This window comes from Poecilia reticulata, chromosome 4, assembly GCF_904066995.2.
Source record: "Poecilia reticulata chromosome 4, P_reticulata-male-v2, whole genome shotgun sequence".
Taxonomy (NCBI): domain Eukaryota; kingdom Metazoa; phylum Chordata; class Actinopteri; order Cyprinodontiformes; family Poeciliidae; genus Poecilia; species Poecilia reticulata.
In genome coordinates, this window is record NC_088833.1 from 12,866,630 (window position 1) to 12,890,605 (window position 23,976).

The 23,976-nt window shown below is 36.8% G+C and overlaps 1 protein-coding gene across 1 annotated transcript in view; it reads left to right on the forward strand.

The window, feature by feature from the left end:
- LOC103463509 (adhesion G protein-coupled receptor D2) overlaps nt 1-23,976 on the forward strand; it is an 82,029-nt gene that overhangs the window by 46,071 nt on the left and 11,982 nt on the right. Inside the window, exons 23-24 of the mRNA XM_081606262.1 lie at nt 1,432-1,576; nt 18,296-18,369. Of these exons, the coding sequence (XP_081462388.1) occupies nt 1,432-1,576; nt 18,296-18,369 (219 nt within the window). The remainder of the gene's footprint in view (nt 1-1,431; nt 1,577-18,295; nt 18,370-23,976) is intronic.

Sequence of the window (23,976 nt, forward strand, 5' to 3'; positions counted from 1 at the left end):
AGTGTAGTCTAGATAAAGTCACGCTGCCTTTGCGTAAAGGATACGATAAGATGATCAGTTTCAATTGGGATTTACTTGGGAAAGGTGAAACAGATGTGTCAGTCATTTTTCACTATTTTGACAATACACAAAGTTGCAGTCATTTGAATGAAGGATCAATTTCTTAACTTACAAATGTGTTATTTTACTGCGATGAGACATGCATAACCTTGACAATATCTTAAATAAATTCCATCAAACACAATCAGGAAATCTCCCCTCTTAAATCCCACACTAGCATCAACCTCTTTTGACCTCTTCCTTATTGTTGTTCTATATTCAGGCGTACAACTCATGCTCTCTTTTTTTAACCCCTGTGGTGTATGGTTATATATGTACTCACACATACATGGCCACTTTTAGCAGTGTCACTGGCCCATTTGATACCACATACCTCTTGACCTACCCTGACCTCCTTCTTCCTCACACACACAGCCGGATTGCTTTGTGAAATAAAACTGTCAGTTGCCAAGTCCAAATAAAAAACACCCTCCATCCCCCTTCCCACTACTTCACGCCCATGACACCCTTGAAATATAGATATAAATGAGAAAGGGATTAGTTTTTTTTTTTTTTAAATCTTCTCTCAAGTTTTGATACACCAGTTGGAATCAATCAGGTAAATGTTTTTACGGGTAGACAGTTGAAACTGGGTACACATTGTTGTGGGACTCATCTAATCAAAGTTTATATTGTGGTTTGGCATTTTGGTTAGAAAAGGTTTATTGCAACATGTATCTGTGGATTTATCTGTATTCTTTTGATTGCATTTTTGGTATATGCAATACAGCTGTAAATTTACAATAGAAAACAACTGAATAGCACACACCGAAAATTTCCCATTTAATGAACCTGTATACCACCCAAATCTATGTTGAAGGTTTTGTGTGTGTGTGGGTGTGTGCGTGTGTGTGTGCGTGCGTGCGTGTGTGTGTGTGTGTGTGTGTGTGTGTGTGTTTGTGCGTGTGCGTGTGCGTGCGTCTGTGTGGGTGAATGATGATCTTTTGGGGTGACCTAGGACAAGGAAAAGCTTGTGCAAAACAAGACACTATCCAATTCTAACTTAGATAAAAACTGCTCCTGTTACATATTGTAACAATTAAAATAAAAGACAAACATGGCAAACAATTGTACTTAAGATTATTTTTAATGTCAGTGACTATGAGCATAAAAATACCTTAAACACAAACAAGGGTACTGTATTGACTTTTGTGTGTTAACTTGGGCCTGTTTTTTTTTTTTTACAGTAAGAAAAACACAAATTAAACAACAGACATTTAAAAAAATAATAGTGGTCGAACCAATCACAATGTTCATAATCCTTGTTTGAGTAACTAATCATCATCTAAGGAATCTGATCACGAGATTGTTTAATTTTGTCTTTTTTTGTAGAACTGTGCCAGCTCCCGACCATCCAGTTCTTTGACCACTTCCCGTCCTGTAAGTTATCCGCTTGGATCAACCCCTAGCCAGGAGGAAGAGACCTACCCGTGCAACAGCACATCCTCTAATAGGATGGAGGACGAGAAGAGCAGAGGTGAGAGTTTGATTTTATTTCAACAGTTTTTATGACTTTTGACCACCATTTTAACAAGCATCAGTAAAAATCGTAATGAAAGTACAATTTAAAATATTACCATTATTAACGTGTGTGATTAGAAACATTAGATGCACACATTAGACCACTATTTGGCAAACAACCTGTTCTACTCAAAATCCTGTGTTTTTCTAGAATAAATATTAATGTTTTAAAAATGTTTTGTGTACCTTGACTTTTGAACTTTGTGTAAATAATTTTCAACTTAGCTGAATAAGTTTTGCTAGAAAAAATTAGGCTGAATGGCAAACTCAGTTGTCAAGGAAACTTGATTGCTATGGGTCAGTGGCCATGCAATTTGCTGTATCTACTTAGACACAAAAAACGTTTACCAATTGGAATATTTGAACCTTTTTGTAAAGTGCCTTGAGATGATTATAATGCATTGGTGCTTTATGATAAGCTACATTTGAAACAGAATTTTAAGACTGTAAATTGAACAACCAAACTTTTGTCCTTAAGTTTTAAATTAGATAAAAACCCTTTCATATAAAAACACCACACTAAGTGCTGTTTGATTAAAATGCAAAAACAGTGCATGAATAAAAACAAATACTATACAGGTCTTTGTTTGACCTCATCCATTTTTCAAATAGTTGAATAGCAGAAATTATAGCCCACACAACAATACAGTAAAAAAAAAAAAAAGCTGGTACAAGTTTTTGAACATTCCCTTTTTCTCTTCATAGAACTTGTCGCAGTATTTCAAATAGTTTTACATCTGTGATTGTTTGAGATTATCATCCCAATGGGTGACTTACATTTCAACCAACCTTCTTCTGTTGCACCAATGTCCTCAGATTGACTCTTCACAGAATAATTATGTTTTTTTTTTTAGTCAGTATGAGAAGTAGTAATAGACTTACAGCCACATCCCTTTTCATTTTCTTCAAATTAGCAGAATTGCCTCCAGAATGTATTGCAGGTTAAAGGTGTTGGCTGATTTTGGATGGCAACAGTATAAAATTGTGCCCCATGTCTGTTCGTTTGCTGGTATTTCATCCAGACTTCATAGCAAGGCATTCTGAAATAGAAAATAGCGGCTGGCCTGTTGAGTGAAATCAGACATCAGAAGTACCCTATTCAACTTTAACACTAACCAGACTTCCTGGCTCTGGTTCAGCTCTCTGACCCATGCTGCGCTTGCCAGTGATGAACCCTGTTTCACTGTGGGAAAGATTGGGGGTACCAGTTTCAAAGAGGGCCAAAAAAGAGGGAGAGGTCGAGTCCTGCTTTCATTTTGTAACTTAAAACTAGTAACTTGGGGTTTTTTGAGCTGATGAGGCAGATGCAGAATTACATAATTTCTCTTTTTCTCGTTTCCTCTTTAAACTAAAAGCAGAAATACAAAGGATTTTAGTCTGCATTTTCAAGTAGCGGCACATACAAAGGGAGTGTGGAGTGCTGCCCTCTCAGTTACGGAGGGAGAAAAACATCAGAAATTACATAATTGATACAAAATAATCATCATATACATATCAACTTATTAAAAAATGTGTAAAAAATGTCAGTTTTTCCTAACAGTGTGTGCCTAAATGCATTTGGAAGTATTTACACATCTCCAAATCAGGCTCGCTAAGATTTACTGTGTAACCAGCCGTCACTGCCACTGCACTCAGCAAAATGAGCAGAAACAATGCTGCTTAAAACACTTTGTGTGTAATGAGTTGCTATGAAGATCATGTTTTAAATTCAATAAACTTTTTCAATAATATTCAAATGTATGTTACTGCATATATAGTATGGATATATTTTCGAAATGTTTCACCAATACTTTATTGCACCGTCTGATGGTGGAAAACTGCAACTAAACATCAATTTACAGAGTGGCTCTTTAAATCTGTGAAAACTATGTAGGTAATAGTTTATGGCTTGTATAATAAAATTCACATTTGTAAAGTGCATGGGCTGCGTGTTGTCGGCCCTTATTGCTCCTCCGAATACCTCTCAGTCTGATTTACAACATTTCCTTTGCGAGTGATTTGCATGCTCCACCACATTATTACTCTCTTTCACTCACTCACAGCAAAGTTATTAAATCAGTCCCTATGGCACATTTACATGCTGAATCATCAGCGCAACCAGACACATCCAACTGAGCAGCAAACATAATGTTTCTGATAGAACACAAATGGAGAAATAATCACTTGTCAGATGATATTATGTAGTCCATTTGCTGCTCCTCTGGTTTGCCTCTACCTCGCCGCTGCAACATGCAAATGTAATCGGCTTTATGTGATTAAGTGCTGGGACTGTAGAAGTGCTCACTCAGTGCCATGCAGTTATATTATGCAGAAGACAAATTTGCACAGTCAGTACCCTGCGACTAATCATCATGTCATGTCAAATCCTTTCTAAGCACTCTGGTGTATTTTTAACTGCACAAGTTAGTGTAGCTGTCGTCTTTTGTGATATATCTTTTACGTAATTGCTGTTTTGTTTTGAAGGGGCAAGAGTTTTATTATGTTCTCACACTTTTTTCCAGTTCAGATTAATTAAATATGATATTCACCAAATGACCCATGTAAGGAAATGATTGATTAAAATAATTACATTCTAATAAGTTTCAACTAAGTGTTTTTTTTTCTCAAAATATCATCTTTTGCCAAACATTTATTTGATAATATTTGCAGTGCAAACCAGATAGTGTAAAAAAATAAAAGAAGACAAACCCTTTTTTTTCTTGACCACAAGGAAAATCAATACAGTTGACAAAAATAGAGGAAAGTTTGCCAGCAGCATCTTGCAATCCCAACTGTATGTAGTTATATTGATGTTTTTCTGCATTAGGGACTGGCACACTTAAAAGCAAAAAAGACATGAGGAAAGGACATTGTGTGCAAGTGTTAAAGTAATGTCTGGAAGCATCAGTCAGGAAGTTAAGGCTTGGGCAAACGCACAGTGAATATTTAAACATTCTGCCAGATTAAGATAAAAGGGCTAACAATGCACAACAAGGTCAGTGTTTTGGAGTGACATTTACAAAGTCCTGTACTAAATCCCACGGAAATTTGTGAACGGAGCTAAACATTATGAGAGATAGACTTTAGACTTTATTGTCCCAAAGAGTATATTCTTATCCACAGACCAGCTCCTCTACTCCCGTCATCTAGTAGGCAACAAACAACCAGGTAGACAACAACATAGAGTACAGGACAAAATATAACACCATCGCATAAGATACAATATAAAATGATTTCCTCAACAGGGCTTGTAGTGTAGGATGGATTTTACATGATTGTGGGCATCAGGCTTTTCCCAAAATGTGCTTTGCATAAGTCTGTGAGCACCACAATGTTTGTTTCGAAGGCAATGCTACCAGGTACTAAGGCAGAGACTGTAAACGCCTGAATTTAAAGAAAGGAAAAAAGTTTGTCCTTTAATGCAGTAAAGATAAATATCCGATTTCAGCTGGATGTGGCTTGCACAGAAGATTCTTCTCTTATCTTCCTGTGTACTCAAATTGGATGTCAAAGTTCTTCACAGCAGATGATGGGTTATATTCAGGGTATGTGTTGGGGGGAATTATAACCAAGCGAAGCACATGTTTGCTGTGAGCGCAGCAGAAGGACAAGTGCATAAAAAGGAGTGGGAGGTGAAGTATGGGGAATTTTGAACTGAAAGCGATGTGTGGGTGTTTGTCTGTGTAAATGAGTGTTGCATTTCTGATGAGAAGCATCCCAAACAATGACAGAGTTGAAGGTTGCAAGCCCTTTTGAGCTGCAATAACATGCTAGGCCATTTGTGTAGCCTCATGTCATTTTTTACTTTGGTTTCCTTTCATGTTCACCTTATTCTAAATCCACAGGTCGAAGAGTATCCCTCTCTCGCCTCTTGTGCTTTGAGATGTGCTTGATTGGACTATGCATTTTTATCGCACTTTCTTACATTCATCTATATTCATAATTAACTTAAAAATATACACAGATTGCATTTATAGATATCATAACTTTAAGATGTTGTCTGGTCTTAGCGGACATCTTGACATCCTCTTTGATAAAAACGCATGCCATCTCTGGGTCAACTCAAAGCTTTCACTTGTTTTTGGACCCATAAATGAGCCAGTTTATCCGCCACGTGTACCGCCACAAGTTTTGTAAATCCCACGGCCTATTACTTGCACTCATACGGCCTATTACTTGCACTCATACTCTTAAATGAAATGACCAAATGTGCAAATGCATGGAATGACCGTTATTGTGCATACACTGATATTTTTGACAATTGTTTTGCTTTCTCAGATATTTCCGGGGTGTTTCTAAATTAAGGAAGCATAATGTACAGTTTCCTGTTGTCCACAAAGTATTTGTTAGAAAACGTTTGTTTAAAGCTACACCAACCCGCTTTGTAGGAAGCGAATTCCAGTTTGAGTCTGACATTTGACACCTTTCCCCTTCTTCCATTCCGCACGTGTTCCTTAGCATTTCTTGCAATTTGGGGCCTTGCAGATAGAAAACAGTTTGGTGGTCTATCAAATGCATCTTCTGCAAATTATACACAGACCTTTGCTGACATCACACTGGGGTTGACTCCAACTTACTTTCCTCTCTCACACACTACAGGTTGTCATCCATATTTAGCTTATTTCACTGACATGAAACAGGATCCCAGTCGAAAGACTTTTCTTGTGGAAAGACGTGCTCAAAGTGATTTCATCTTAGTACTTGCTATCAGATCACCTACTGTTTTTGCAAATGTGCTATAGTTGGTCATGCACTTTGGGGGCTATAGGTGAACTGCTGCAAAATCAGAACATAACTACAGCTATTTAACAATAAGATTTATTTTTAGTGTACACATATTTTTCAAAACAGGACGAAGTAATGCACATAGGCATTAAATGTCGTGATAAAATATATCCTTTCTTCTTTCCCTTCTTCTTTCCTTTATTTCTTGTAGGCTTTCAGCCAATTTCCTAAAAGTTATTACAGGTATTAGTTCAATCTCATAGGTCCAAATTAGGCCTTTTTATTATCATTCATTGGGCTTCATAAGGTTTGCACTGCTTCCTAATGGCCTTTTTAACTCAGGAAAAATTAGCTAAATTCTGTGTTAAATCACAATTCTCTCATTCTTTCTGAAGAATGTCTTTACCTAACAGGATCTTACCTTAACCCCTGACAGCTCCTTTCAAAAATAATTACATAAATACATTGAGTAGTAAGAACACACTTTCCTGAAATCACTTTTTTTTGTAAGATCTGATGCTTTCTTGGCATCAGTTAACATAATTTTCAGATAACCTTGCAGCAGCTTGAAGAAGCTCTACAGTTGTATTAAAGCTATTCTGCTAAGAAAATTGGGACAAAATTCCACCATAAATATAAACTGATTGTCAGTTATTGCAAACATCCCAAATTGTGTCACAACCAGCGATTATCTTTTTGGGGGGAGCAACTTATTTTGTAAAGAGCCTGGTTGCTTTTCCTCTTATTTCTCCTTAATAAATGAAATTGCCATTAGAAAACTGTTTTATATTTATTTGTTGGAATTTAACATGTGTTTGACAATCTGAAACAAGTGTGACAGTCGTCTTCTTCTGCCTCTCAACTACTGTTGGCTTGTTGTTGTTTTAAATGAAACGAAAACCTGACTGTTTTCCCTAGTTAAAATATTTTTTCACACGCCACAGGTATCTCAGCACTACCACGGTTAAAAAAGCAAGTAGAAGAATTTGATCCTCTGGGAACTGACATCATCCTGATAATTACTCTAGCAGAACCATAGACACTAGAAGTGAGGCATGCACACGTTTGTGTCTGAATGACAGAGAGGTATTTGGCATCTAAGAAGCAGCTTGTGTTTAGTGTCTCACTGATGCAAACTGATGTGTACTAATTCCACATCTGCTCTAACCAAACAGGGTTTGAGAGTTCAGCCAAGTCCCAAAAAAAATCACTTCCTTACAATTTATCCTCCTATTCTCTCTCACTCCTTTTTCCTCTGTACACGAATTAAACTTAATTCCCCCCAGCATCCTTTTTACATTTTGAAATGATGGACAACTAAATACATATGACTTTGGGTTTGTGTGTGGGCGTGTGTGCGCGTGTATGTGTGTGTGTGTGGAATGAGATTTGGCTCAGCTATCTGGGGGAAGTGCAGCCCTGAAATAGGCTCTCGTCATGTGGGCTTGAAGCTTTGAAGAACCTGATTGTAGCCTCACAGTATAAATAGCCAAACAAACAAGCGGTGGGTGAAATGTGCTATCAGTTTGCCATATATTTACATTCCCCTACCACTCACAGCTTGGTTTCTGTCAATCTCAATATTACATCTGATTTGTTAATTTCTTATTTACTTTATAACTTTTCTTTGATAGTTCTTCCTCCCATTCTTTGTTTTACCCACCCAATCCAATTATGTCACATAACTGGTGAATAATACTCATAGTATTTATTGTTCCAAGACTAAATTTGGAAAAGGAACTTGTGGCAAGAATTGAGATTTTGATTTACATGTCTACTGTATCGTTGTTTACTGTAAAATGTCTTGAATCAGTTCTTAGATCATTTGAAACACTTAAACAGCTACATTCCCTGCACTTGCACTGTGGCGTGGTATTTTATATTTATCACCCCAATATAACCCATCCAGAGTTGAAAAATTGAGTCCATTTGGTACCTTTAAACGCAGCTGTTTATGCATATTTGTCCAACTGCTACAAGTTGCGCTAGGCTTTACACATTTGTTTTCCACAGCTGTTCTGCATAAAACACCACACTATCATGCACAAGTGAAAGTCTGGTGAGGGGAATCTATTCATAATTCAGAGAAACAACAAGGCACAGTCCATGCTGTTGTCAGTTGTAACAAATTGAGGAGGAAAACAGTTGAATTTGTATCTGCTTATGGAGGTTGACTACATTATATATACTGCAGGAGCTGCTGAGTGGAGGGTAATAGGATATATGATGGATGGCCAAGCCACATGCGCTCCCATCCCTCTGGGTTATTCATCTGTTTATCTGCTTATTTATTTATTCTTTCACCCAGAAAGACCCTCACAAACTCAAGATTTGCCTAAGTTGCATAATAGTAAGAGGGGAAAAAAAAGATGAGCACTGGGCAGTATGGAAATAGGTACAAACACTTCGAGGTCTGGACGTTGTCTGCTGTGCATGTGTCAGGTGTACTAATGTCTGTGCTGGTTCTGGTTGTTTAAGTGATTTGCAGCGTCTTAAGTTTTGATAAATCCTATTTCAGTTTCAGTTTGAGAACAAAGAAAAGAAAGTTTCCCTCTGTGAGGTTTCTGTGAAACCACGTTAACTCTGCATGCATGCAATTTGCAAAGTTAACTAAGGACATGGGTTATTAAGAGGGGTAGTATGCATCTTCTTTAAAGACTCTTTTTTGAGTCTTATTTCATGTTATAATCTTATTCAATCATGAAACGCATATCTGGACTGTTGCTTTGATTTTTGTTTCTTGCCTGTTTGAGAAATTGTTCTACATTAACTTTCTGTTACCTTCATTACTATAGTTTTTAGTCTTTGATCGTCTATTTAATGGCTTCAGTATATATATATATATATATATATATATATATATATATATATATATATATATATATATATAAATAAAGGGAACACTTTAACATTTAAGTGAACACTTCAGTGTTCCCTTTATTTTTTGAGCAGTATATATATATATATATATATATATATATATATATATATATATATATATATATATGTATAATATTCAGGACAAGTCAGCCAAATAAACAATAGAAAATCACATCTACCTAGACCCCTGTGACATGAGTTAACGGCCAGCACATGTAATCTTCAGATAACTGCCTTTCATGTTTAACCCTGTCAGTGCTCCACTATCAAGGGTGTCATTCAGGGACCTGCAGGTGCCCTGGGATAGGTCACCTCCCCTGGGCCACCGGGTCTCACATCCCCTCTCCCTCAGCCCACTCTGTTTCCCCCATCTCCCTAACAGACGGCACAATTATTTTTGTAAATGAATGAATGTGCAGCATTTGGTTACTGAAATACATTTATTTCAATATCTGCTAGAATCCGTTGTCCATTTGGATAAGCAAATTTCTTGTCATTTAACAATCATGACAGCAAAAACATCAGCCACAACCAGCACCTCCACCCCCTTTGCAAGAACGTTTTTCCATCATCCACATCTCAACAGTCCATGGCAACGACATACCCGCAGCTTACGACAGAAAAAGTGGGGAAAAGGGAGAGAGGAAGGCGGTAAGGGGAGGCGGTGTGGTTAGGCTGTAGATCAGGGCTGGGAGGATGGCGGCACGACCAGGAGGTGACAGGGGAATAACATCCCTTTCTCCTCAATCGACAGGGACCATAACTCCTGCCTCTCCAGGGACAGATTGAGAAAGGCAATAGCCCTAGGGGCTGTGAAGCACGGATGCTTAGGAGAATTGAAAGTTAAAAGAAAAATGCAGTTTGCTGAGCCACTGCCACTGATTGAGCCAGAGGTGTTGTTTGTGGCCACTGGATTTTTTTTTCTTTCTTTCTCGTTTTATGTAATTTAAAAAGGAGGCCAAACGGAATACTGTCCAAGTTGATGATCAAACAGTAAATCTCCATGGGTTATTGGAGAACATGGCCCCACAGAGTTTCCTAGAGATACAAGTGAATGTGTTATTTGTATTTTTAACCAGAGAGGTTGGAAGAGACTAGAAAAGAAGTCTGTGTGGAATGCAGAGCAGGACCACTAAACTGGAGCTTGATTTTAAGTGCTGAAGCTCTTTGCACATCACAGACTATTTTGGATATTACTATTTCAGAGATTATGGATTGGCTGCTGTATTCTCTGCATTTTATTCCATGCTTTTACTTTAGTTTTATTTGTTTTTCTATATATACTTTACATGATTTTATTTAGATTTATAGATTACCTGCTAAAGCATATAATTATTGCAACGTATTAGAGTTTTTCTTTAATTCATTCAAATTCTCTATCACCAGTTTTGTTCCGTCTCATGTAACCGTAAACTTGAGTGACGGTGAATTCCTTCAAAGCTTTGTATCTCATCAAGCAAAGCTGTTTTCTGCGTTACACCATGAGAATTCCCTTCAACCTATCCGAGTTTCAGTCTTTACAGTCTTCTGTCTGAAACTTCACCGTTCCCTTTCTACCACAGTTTTAATCCTGCACTCTGGAGCCTAACAGGCGAGAGCAGCCGTGGAGCAGCTTTCATAGCCTGATCAATTTCACAGCAGCTCATTGAGTAGCTTTTAATCCCCATTTTATTTTTCAGTTGTAACCCACAGACAGTAAGTCGCTCCGGGGCTCTCGTGATGCCTGCTGCAAGGCAAGAGACAATAAATTTTAATACATTGTCTCTGGGAAATTACACGTGTTTAATCATTGATTTTTATCGGCTCATCATGATAACATTATTCGAGCTGGTGAGGCTGGGATCATAAAAAGAAAAGAGCTTGAATTAGTAATGACATATTCAAGACTGAACTTGACAAATAGAAATGTGAGCACAGGCTAGTTTCTTTGTCTAATGCACAGGTTATTGATTGGCAGTGTAACTGTAATATCAATGGACAATATAGTGCAGTGCTTTTTAAAACCCTATTGTGTTATAAAGAAGAACAGTCATAACCTATTTTATCTCCTGTTTTATTGAATCAGTCTGCATGGTGGACCCAAGATTTACTAACTAGATATTTATCTTCAAATTGATTCTGAATTAAAATGCAACATATTTGTTTATCTCTCAGGGACTCTAGAGGATGCAAAGTTAACATTATTTCCATGTAGCTTTACTATTTTGAATCAAAATTGCACTTCATTATTTTCATCTTTCTAAAATATTTGAACATTATAGAAATTGTGTTTGTTCAGTGTACCTAAAAGAAGGAAAAATATTGAATTTGATTTGAAAACATTTGTCTTGTTATTGTTTTTAGACTTTGATATTACCTGATATTACAAAGTACTGAAGTTCATGACCACACAGCTTAAATTATTTATTTCACCATGCTGAATTAACAGCTTTAACTGCATCAAATCTGTACATTTCTTCATTTCTTCTCTAAACTTTGTTTATTTACTGTTTTCTTTAAAAACGTAAGAAAATCCTATTCTTTTTTATTGAATTGAAAAAGAAAAAAGAAGTAGAGATTATTTGATTTCAAACCATTTCAATCTCTCATTAGCTTTAGTTGAATCTGAGGTCAAAATAACCCTTACAGTCCATACTGAGTTTTTAATTTTGAGATTCAAAGTATTTTTGTCAGATTCATTAAAACTGTTTTTTTCTTTTTTTTTTTTTTTTGCTTCAACGTGTGGAAACTAAACAGAAAAAGTATTTCATTTATTATCAGATGTATGGAAAAATCCAAACAATTTGGACTGAAGAAAAAAAAATCTGTTGCATCATTTTTAGCTTTCATTTGATGTTCTTAATTTTCTTTTACCTTCACTATATTTCATTCTAGCGAGTAGAGAGCATGAAAGGTGAAATTTAAATGTGTTGGCATCAAGATTTATCGACTGGTTATAAAAAAAAAAAAAGAATACCGGGATCATTAAGTCCAACTCTACTGCCATCAGGCTGATGAAAGCCTTCATACACACAGATTCCATAATGCCTGCTGTGTGTGCTTGTGTGTATAAGAGATGTGTTAAGGTAGATTGACTTTTAATATAAATGGGAGAGGTGTCTATTGACATCCATATAGTTCTGCCCTCTGTGTCCCTGGTAACCTTATTACACTTAAGAGTGCTTCAGAAAATGCACAAGTTTTATAAACATTGCATGAAACTGTGGAATACCTGTGTGTCTTTGGGTACTTCCTGCTTTAATTTTCTATTTATAAATGCCCTATTAAGGGCTGTGGATGAACACAGAGGTGAGTTCACCAGCTTACCTGTGGGTGCAGAGTGCTCTCAGTGTAAGTTCCCCCTGATGCACGCACACATAAAACATACACACTCAAACTCATACTGGGGGCAGGTTAGCCCTGCTCGACACCAGCACCTGCTCCGCTGAAGGTGAAAGAAGTGCTCACTTGAGCTCATTGAAAAGTAGATGTGACAGTAAATTTTTCAGGCCCTTGTGAGATGGGAGATCTTGTTATAGCAGTCAGGATGGGGGTCAGGGCAGTGGCTGCTTGATGATTGAGGAAAAGAGAAGTAAATTCATTCTGCTTCGGGCACTTTGTCAAGTGCCAGTAGCTTACCGCTGAGAGCCACTCACCCATCACCGTGTTACGGCCCCAGAGGTCACATCCACCACCATAAATCTGCCTCGCCTCCTCGCCTGCTAAACCTATTGCCTCACCCCGACTGAGCACGGGCAGGGAGAGATGCTGCAGCTGCTGCAGCTACCGCTCATAGTCACTCAAATGAAAAAAGAAGACAGAGGAGGGAACATAGATTGTCCTTTTTGATGCTGCTGATGGTGTAAGCAGAATACTGGGAGTGCTTTACACAAGGGGGGTGAGGCACTTTTAGGATGAATGGTTGTGTGTGCGAAAAAGAGGAAATGCATTTGGAATGGATGCTATTTTGTATTGAAAAGTGATATGTATGCTTATGCAGTTTGATTATTAGCATATTTCCCTTTTCTTTTTCTTTTTTTGCATTTTCAACAGTTTGCCCTTGTATATTTGAGCGACTATGTTTTGTTTTTAGCTGACATGAAAACAATTTAAAAGTTCAAAACTGTGCAGAACAAATACAAATGCTTACAAATATAATGAGAGAGGGTGTCTGAGTGCCAAGTTGGTGGTTTGTAAATCACAAAAGTTTCTCTCAAACCTCAGACTCAAAATCGCTTTCTTCTTATTCCAGCCATGTGTTTTTCTCAAACTCTTCTATGATCTGCTTCAGTCAAGTAGAGAATGCCAACTCCTCTAAACATGCTCTAGCTTTCTCTGAGTCCCGTGGATTGTGATGAGAGGTGTTTGTGTATGAGGCTTCACGTCGCTCCTTGATTGCTTTTTAAGGGGAATTCAGAGACCTGGGTTGGGTTCCTTTTCATACTTCTCAATCTACTTCTAGTAAAGCTGCTGTCACAGTATTTATTGTCTTGCAATGTATGTTGGCATGTCTAAACATGCATTTGACATGGGTCTAAACACTGAGGAATGAAACCCATATGTCACTTCTATGAAAAAAGCACGTTAATGATAATCTCCCTTCTCCCTCCCCTCACTTTGCATATCGCATGTGTAGTAGGACTTCTTTCACATTTATGTAAGTATCTTTATTATTGGGTTGTTTTTGCAACATTTGAGAAGCACCAACAAAAATCTACCAGCAGTGCCTCATACAGTCACTGGTCTCTTTCTTAGACAGGGCCAAAATTTAGCCCGAATGATAAAAATGCATGGAGCCTTCCTGCCTTGTATCAACAATCCAAGCTGCTAGTGATGGTATAATGGCGTCAGGAATATTTTCTTTTCATGCTTAGGACCACTTAGTTCCAATTAAACGTGTATTGATGCTGTCCATCCCTTTTCAAGGCATCCCTTTTCAATCACTACGCATCCGTCTTCCTTTGATGCTAACAGTGGAATAATGAATCATGTCAAAAAGGCCAAATGACTTTAAACTGATTTCCTGAACAGGGAATTCACTGGTGTCCGGTTATAGCAGATTGTAATAGGGAAGATATTGTCAGCAGTGTTTTTTACAGATCCATGTGCAAGTAGGTGATTGTAAATACTGATAAATACTTCAATTACAATATTCTTATTATACACTTAAAAAACTCCCCTTTTAGAAACGGCAAGTATGATCCCGAGCTGCAAGGTAGAGCAGTTTGTAGCTGGAGTTCTACAGGATCTTATAGAACAAGATTGTGTAGTAAAATGCCACAGTATTTCTGGTAACTGGACGACTTCTTCATAAAGTGTAAGCTGCTTTTTGAAACTTTTGCTATAAAAAAGGTAGCTCTAAGCTTGACATCCTGTTTTATCTTTGTTTGAGACTCTCATTTTGAAGTAAGAAAGGAAGCTATTCTTAAATTAACATGAAAGTCGTTTAGTAAGAATCACCTTTTTGACTAACCAGCAACACTTGTTTACAGTGGTACATCACTTTTAAATTGTGTAGTAGAATTTAGATACCCGGAGGGAAAGAAAACATAATTGAATGACAGAAAAAATACAAATGTTTCATAGGTATTGTGAGAAAAATTAGATTGAGGATGCTAAAATTGGCATGTGATTGGTAGTTTCCTTAAATTAAAGGACTAGTTCATAGTTTTTTAATGAGTGTGGACAGCATGTGATTCACTTTCGTTCATAAAAATAATACTGTGAATAACTCAACACTAAAAATAGGCAATGTAAGTACAAATTGAGGTTCATAAAACCTTTATTTGTGAAAATACAAAAGGTAGCAATTCTGATGCTCCTTTTTCAGTAGTACCACCCTAGAAACAGATGAGCCCCGCTGACTAGTCCAATACATTTTAATGGGGCACCTTAATGTCTTCTATTAACTTATATAATGGAACTTCGGTGTCAGAAACTGTATTTATTCATCAGAACCACTATACACATTTGTGTGAGCCACATATTGCATGGCTTGGCTATAAATATCTTTATTCTTTTTGTGGTTCAAGCCAAGAAAACTGAAATTACAAACAAGCAACATGTCAAAAAAAATAAAATAAAGGCAGAAAAATATCTGATGCACGTTTTGGAAACAACTTATTTGCATGTTTTCTTTTCTCTCACTTTACTTCTACAGTATTTCACAAATGTTATTGAGAATTCTCATCGTTGTTATTTCCTATTCTCTCATAGTCATATAAAACAGACACATTCACATACGTAAGACCCATAGGGATCCTGTTCTTTGCTTCTTAATTGATAATTGATACATTATAATGGAATTTGTTATATTTTTGCCATATGCTTGCACTTTTCTGCGATGGTAGTAGAGGTAGGATAAAGGATCTGGGTCTGGTGAGGATTTAGTGTTTTTGTTGGTGTATTGATGTTTGCACATGTGCTTGTTTTAACGTTTTACACATTTTCAGTAATTGTTTCTTTCTAGTGTTTGTCGTCATACACCGCACTGCAATTATACATCTTTGTGTGGTCATGTGCATTAAGTTGTCAGTGTGATTGTGTGTGTACAAATGTAAGCACGCATCTTTCAAGCTTGTAATATGTCACCGGCTGTCTGTTTTCAATAAGGCTTCTTATTAGCTGGTGATTACGCTGCCTGTATCTGGCTTCTTTCAGCAATTCACTGGAAATTGGAAAGGCCAGGGGCACACTGGGAAGAAAGGAGTGAAAACTTCCTGAACCCAACCTTCCCTCTGCACCGCTCACTGCCAATGCTACCCTCATCTTTTCAGAAAACTTTTTAGTTGTTATTCCTCCAAACATGACCAAACTCTGATTTGGTAAAAATCAGTTACTTTCCACATAAATGCAACACTAACGCTTTATCACAGCACAACTGTTCTGATTAAATTGATAACGACTGCTATGTTCAGCTACAGTTTACAGTGTCATTCGTATCATTATTTGTAATACTACATAGCATGTAGGTTTCATTGTGATTTACATTGTGATATATATTTAATTAAAAGACAATTCATGAACAAAGCTACATTTAAATGGCATCATTAGAAGGACATGCACTTTGCTTTATCAAATACTCTGACTATGGCAAAAATGAAATGTAATCAAGAAAAAACACAAGAGTTTGGATCCTGATGCTGTAGTGTGCCTGGGAATGTTTTAAGCAGCCTGTACGTCCAATGTCAAATAACGGACTTTCAGAGGCCCATAACAAATTATGTAATTATATCTGTAAAATCACCACAAATGAATTTGCCAAGTTTTGATTTTTTTTTTTTTTACCTCATGTCAGATCCCACTGTATGACAAAATGTGATCATTGTAAAATGAAACAATTTCTGAACTTGTACTTTTGTTTACATAAAGGTCTGTTTATACTGCAGAAAGCTTTTTTGGCTATTTTTCTGGTATCATTGTTTTACTGCTGTCGCAGGCCAATTCAGACTATCAGGGTAAAGTGTTACCTCATTTAGCTGCCCTTGCAGGGAGGTTTTCCTTCCTGGATGTACTCTGAAGCATCAGGGAGAAGTTATGTAGTAGAACTAAAGAACATTTACTGTTTGTTCAATAATGCAAATGTTTTGTTTCCATCATCTAATATACTACAGTTGCATTCTGCTGCTTTAAATGATCCAATAAGTGTATTTTCACTAATGATGGATACTGAAGGAGTTTACAGTGCTTGCATTCAAATGAACTGAACTCTCTGGGATTTGGGTTTGAGAAACAGATTTTCAATTTACACTCTATGGCTGTGTTGTCGTTAATGCACCAATGTGACTCATTGCACATATTTTCAATATCAAGATTTTGTGGTTACTCCAGTTTTTCTCTTGCTTTTAAGTATTTTTAATTCTGTTTCCAACCATTGTTACAGCAAAAGTCACAGCCACAGACAACATGAATGTAATTATATCTGCAACTCTCTTCTAAGCAAGTAAACACAGGAATGTGTCAAATTTGTTTAACCTTTGTAATTCACACCTAGTCATTGTGTTTGACTCTTTGAGGACTTTTAGATAAGTTATACAGTGTAACAGCTGTGACAAATCAGTTTGGTCACAAAACAATACTTTCCAGATTGTTTTGAGTCGCACCATTCTGTCCTGCTTTCTCTCTTCTTCACATTCATAACTTTGATGTCTCAGAAAGATAAACTCCTTCAGGACACTGACCTCTCTCCTTTCGACTAGCCACCCGCCCTTCTGCCCTTTTACATATAAATGAGATGGAGACAAATGAAGATACTGCATAATGTGTGTAGATACATGTGCTAAAGGCAGGCTGCCTACCCTGTTCAAATAAGCAGTTGTCCTCGGAGACCAATCTATAAACCAGTGTCGGGGTGAAAAGCAGCGATGACTCGTCATGAATAACATGACAGAGACAAGACAGTTGGCAGTCAGAGGAAGTAGATAGGTTCACGACAAACGAAAAAGTCACAAAGTCTACATATTCTTAACCTATTGTATATTTAAGAACTTTACAGGGTCCAATATCCCATAGTTAGAAATATTGCTCAATTATAGTAATCACCCAGTATGTTTTGACTTTTCTGTTTCTTCTAAACAGAAAAAGACTTTCTCATTCAGTGTCTAACAAATCAACAGCTTACTTACTTTTACTTTTTTTCAATAAACATTTTTCTTATTACACGATTTTTATCAAAAAAAGAGGTAAAATGTTGTAAATACCAAACATCTTCACATTTGGTGTAAGATAAGAGATATTTAGATACTGTATTTTCTGAATATTTGTAAATAAACATATATCTCAAAATTTGATATCTGTCTCACATTTTAATTTAAAGCTTCTTTATATTAAATATTTCATATTCTTCAAATATGAAATTTCACATGTGTACGAAACTGATATATTTAAATTGCATATATTCAATTATTTATTTTTTGTACTTCAAAGCTTTCTGTAAGTTATTATTTTCTGCTTTGATTAATTTCATATCATGTTAATGCAGTGACTGTGTTCTAATGACATTTTTTGTATCACGATTAGACTAAATTTGTGATGATGTGCAGAAACAAAATGTTTGAAAATGTGCACCCAGGAATTCAAAGAGCTGACAATGTCTGTATTTGACTGCCTTCAGGTGAGGTGCCCAGTCCATGTGCTGAGGAAAAATCCCTGCTTCAAACATCCACATTGACTCCAGCTGATAAAAAGGTAACTTTCTTTTTATATATGCACAGAGTTTACCATTAATGGTCATTCAGGGAAATTGTGGTTTGGGAAAACAGCAAAAAGGTCTGAACAGGTAGACAACAAATTTAGATGCACACAGGCTCCTCAGTGCTTAACTTACTGCCTCATCACTGAAATACATCCAGCATCCAGCTTTCAGAACTAACATTTAACACACTCATCCCCCTAGTGGCCACCACTAAAACCACCTCTCATACACTTTATACAATATTGCATTTACCTTTTAATAAAGAAAAAAGAAATCATCATAAACTCTGTAATTAAATTATGTAATGTAATAAGATTGTTTTGCAAGCTCATCTGGTTAAAAAAAGGCCCCCAAAAAACCCATAATATTTATAATGATTTTTTTAGTTTGCTTTACAAAACTGCATTATTTTTTTTTCTAAAATGATCTTTTATTGTTGACTATGCTATCATTCCTGAAACTCCCAGTATGTGTTGAAAACTGATCTTAAAGGGTAATGTTTGTTTTTGTATGTAATTGTTTTAAAGGATTATTTTTTCCTGCTCACATAAACAACTTTCATAATGTGTATGAATGTTGTATTGATACTGCTAAACATTACACACTGCATACATTTACAGTTTAAGATCAACTCTATGATTAAATGCAGTTTTTCTTCTTCACTTTCTGTCATTTTTCTTGTCTTGGCAAGCAGCTCCTGCACAACATCTTTCAATTGTCCTACTTCCGAACTGATCGAAGCCGACTCTGTTCTCCGGCTGCCCTGGCTTTGTTTTCCTTTGCAGCTGTTGGGTGGTCCGTGCCTCTCTCCCTCTCTTCTTGCGCTGTCGCATTCTCGCTCATTGTCAAGTTCACTCTGTCTGTTTCTCTTCACTTGCTGGGAGTTTCAGACGCTGTCTGAAACCCAATACCTGAGTGTACACAATTAAGTTCACACCAGAGGTTGTTGGGTGGAATTGTGATCTCATTCCGCACCATCTGCAAGTTAGGACAGCAGGATTTGAGCAGAGTGTGTGGCTGGTTAGTTGGTCAAGGTTAGCTAAATGCATGGAAGTGGGCATGATGTGTGTGGAAAAGTTTGCAGATGAATAACAGTGGGAAGTTGAAATCTGTAATTTGTTGTGAGATCCAAATGATGCATTTGTTTTAATTGTTATTTTGTGAAAAGCAAATAGAATTTATTTTTACATATATTGTAACAAGGATTTATTTTCTTTCTCTAAAGCTGAAAAATACTAAGATTAAAATTCCACATGACCGGAATGTTGCTCAAACAATTCAGAGTCACAAAGAAAACTATTCCTGGTTTACCCAGCTGAGCTCACCCCAGCTGACCTTTTCATCCTGTTAAGTGTTTCAGTGTTGGACCTGTTAGCCGCAGCTCCCTCTGAGTACAGTTCACACGCGATTGGGAGTCCCATGACAGGCCAGCTGGAATATCCAGTCCACTCTTTCATATGCACATAAAACAAAGCCTCTGCGGAGTCACTAGTGGTCAGTCAGCATGTCAGTCATTCACAGGGAGTGTTTTGAACCTGGATGTGTGTACTAATATTTGGATGGTAGTTAATGCTTATGACTTATGTTCTAAATTCAACATAGTTTTTCTAGATTAACTGTTACCTAGAGTGACCACTAAGCACAGACGTGATTGAAAAGCTCTCTTTATAAAACTCCTTAAACATAAATAAGTACTTTAATGTATTTATTACTGATATTTTGTATTTATTACTGACTTTTTGTGTTAGACCAACCTTGTAACTTTTTAGCTGAAAATGTTGATTCCTGCTCTTAGGTAGAGTGACATCACAATGTTCTGTTTGTTGAAGAGTGTGTTGTTGTTTTGATCTTTCACAATCAAAATTTTACATTTTCAAATCCTTGGACTGCAAAGTAACTTGTGCAATATTGACAACAAGAGGTGTGATCTGTGATCAGAGATGGGCCCAATCCAATCCAGCATCGGTTCCTGGCCAAATACTGGTATCGTTACTATTTACCGCAGTGCAATGTTGTTGCTTGTGGTGGTGGGTTTTGAACCTTTTACAGCATTTTACTGTAAAACCAGAGAGCTGAAGGGTTTTTACAATACAAGTATGTTCTAATGTCTACTGTGGTTTATACCCCACTCTCTCCTTTGTCTCAGTCATCTGCATATTTAGAATCTCAACTACTGACCATATTGTAAATTTAAGTACAAAAGAATATTTTCAATGTTTCTTATGCAAGTGTTAAATTGTTAAAGTACATGTGCAAATTTCAACGGCATGTCTCATAGTTTATATACGATTAGCTTGTAAATCGTAAGAATTGAAATAACAGTAAATGTTTAAATAAATAGGTTGTGGATCAAAAAATATCGGTATCCATGGATTAATAAACTCGGATATAAGGATCAGATCATAACCCAAAAAAAAATCATGGATTGGAGCATTTCCATTGCCACAAGTATAGTCAAAAGCTATCTTAAAAAAGATGACCATCAGTACACGTTTAAATTTGTTTTTATTGCTTTATAATGCCTTTTTATAAAGAGGCACTTTCAGCTTGTAGAAGATTAAATTTTACCTCTGACAAGAAAAATATTTCAATTAAACTGGACAACACAGCAACATATTATGCATTATAAGTTGTGCACAAAGGTTTAAAAAATTGTACCCAGGGGTGAAAGTAAGGGGGTACGGCAGGGTACTGCGTACCCCTAAAAGATTTAGCGGGGGTACGCAGTACCTGCTAGAGAGTGGAACGACAGTTCGCTGTAAAAAAATCAACGGGTTCACTGTGCAGCTGTGAGTTCACCCACTAATTAGCCGTGACTGATTAGTTTTTCAAGTACAATCTAAAACACGACTTAATCAGTTAATAAATAACTTTTTTCCCATTTCATATTGTTTCTGAACTGTTTTTGCCTTACTAGAGCAGCGGTGCAATACATCGATCGCAGAAGGTTTTGAGTCGATCTCGGCATTAGGTGACAAACTGAACGCCGCCAGGACGCTGAGAGCAGCACGTCCTCTTCTGACTGGCTTAAAACGTTCATAACTTTATTAAAGAACAACAAAAAAATCAACAAAACACGTTCAAATTAATGACCCAACAATAATAATCTCAGTGATTATTGTTTCAAGAAGGTGTTGCGCAATTTTGTGCGTTTCGGTTCCATTACCAAAATAACAGAGCAGGTGTTTAAAATTAACTAATCAACCACCGCTGTGTTCATTGAGCGCTTATTAATGATCGCAAAATAAATATCAAGCCTGCAAACCTGATATCGTAACGGACTGAATGTTATGTTTTTAACGTAATCTCTGGTCGGCTATGAAAGCACAGGAGGTTGCCATGGCAACGTGTGTGCTTAAATGACTTTCTCATGGCGTTTACAGCCGCTGTAGTTTCTGAACATTCAATAAACGACAAACTAATTATCGTGCGAGTATACGTCATTCACAACAAACATCAAACACGGTAAATATGTTTCATTAAGTATTTAACAAACAAATGGCTTCTACCGTGATAATTATGTGAAATTAAATTAATCTCTAATATAAAAAAATAGTTTGGTGCTGTCGGGCTCAGAGTCTGAGAGGCTTTTCTTTTATCAAACACTTTTTTTGCCTCTTATTTAGTGGAAATATTGATGTTGATGAGACTTTCTCTAAAATGATTACCTTTTCAACGTTTACAACTCCGCTGTTGAAAATGAGAAGCTAACATTCACAAATGACACTGAAATAAAATAAAGTCCAACATCTGGTTTGAAGTGATTCCTCTGGAACCTGTTGGAGGAAAAATATCCTAACTTCAGAAGATGAGCTTTAACCTAACAGAGCTCTGTGGTTCCTCCTGTCAGTATGAGAGTCAGGGTGAGGAGGCGCCATATCAGGAAGAGAAGTGGAAGCTGCAGGATCTTCAGAACAAACAAGTCATGATGCTGGGCTACTGATTATCCCTCTGTCTGGATACAATATCAATATAACTAGTTTAAAAGCTAAAATAAATGGTTATATGCCAGACATGGAAAACTGGGATGCACTCCATGGCATGACATACAGGATTTAGGTCTCATGGCATCTCATGGTGTCAACATTGCAGCCCACTGGCTGCAATGTTGACAGGAAATACAGCTTTATTTTGTAGCAATTCAAGAGCTACCCAGCTTTTACTGCTTCGCAAAAAAAAATTATCAGCACATAAACTAAACTCCAAAGCACACAAAGAAGCAGTGTGTGTGTATATATATATATATATATATATATATATATATATATATATATATATATATATATATATATAGGTAGGTACATAGGTACTATGACTATTTTTGTCATAGTACCCCAAGAATTGAAAACTACTTTCACCCCTGATTGTACCCATTGATCAATTGTATCTCACACATAAACACTCCTGAAAGGTAAAAATGCCTTGGGAGGAGAGAGCTGCAGGTTCATGTACCAGTCATGTTCCATTAATCCAAAGCAACCTGTGGTGATTGATCAATTAGCCCCGCTTAAAACAGGAGCTCAACGTGATCAATAGCACTGATCATCAGGCAGAGGATTTTCATTAAGACCTGCAGCTCTAAATCAGTAAACTCCATTAGCATAGTCGAAATGGACAACATGGAATGCAAAATACCCAAATAAATAAAATAAAATAAAAACAGAGACCGTTGCCTCTGACTTGCTGCTGAACTGAGTGTAAATGACAAATTACATAATACTGGTTTCCAGGAAACCTGTTTTGAAGTCAAAGGTCTTATCAGACATGAAAAACAGCCAATTAAATATTATTACAAAACCAGTGACATCTAGACAGGCCCTATTTATACAATGTTCAAAAATGTCACTTTCCTGTATAGTGAAACATTTGAAAAAGTATTTGCATTCTAATAGACAATATGTTAGGAATAGGTTACCATGGGTTCTGACTAGGTCCTTTTTGTATTGTCAGCTTCAGTCTTGGTAGACCGTTTAACAATTGCTTGTTTTATCATTAGCCTTATTAGCAGGTGTGGCTAATAAAAATAAAAAATAAAAAAACCTACTGTCCATGGGGTTGGCTGGCCTTTTTTTTGTCTGTTCTTTATGAGGTACTTAATCACACAGTGTATTTTTTTATTTATGTATTTTATTGTATTTTTTTGCAAGATGGTTTTAAAAAGTCTAACTAAAAATAATTGTAACCCTAAATATAAGTACAACTTACTCCCAGTGTCTCTAAATAGTCTTTATGGTACCACAGTGAGCATGTCTGGTTGTATTTTCCCTTTTTTGCTACTCATTGTTGACCTGTTTTGTGAGTTACCTGGAAAAACAGCGGATGTCCCTTGCACCACAGCGATACGTCTGATTCACGACCCCATCGAACCCACGGGATCACCAGTGGGCTAAAACACAAAAATACAGTCAGCTGCCATTGACAAACACACCTTTCTCACCCTTCCCTTAATCTCAGTGGGGCCAAAAGCCATTGTTTCACTCAAACAATCCTCATTGAATTAAACACTGGCAGCAAGCTTTTTTCAGTGAGGCTGAGCACACTGCTGTCATGGGTCTGATCGTTAATGTGCCATCACTGCACCGCACATCCTCAGCAGACAC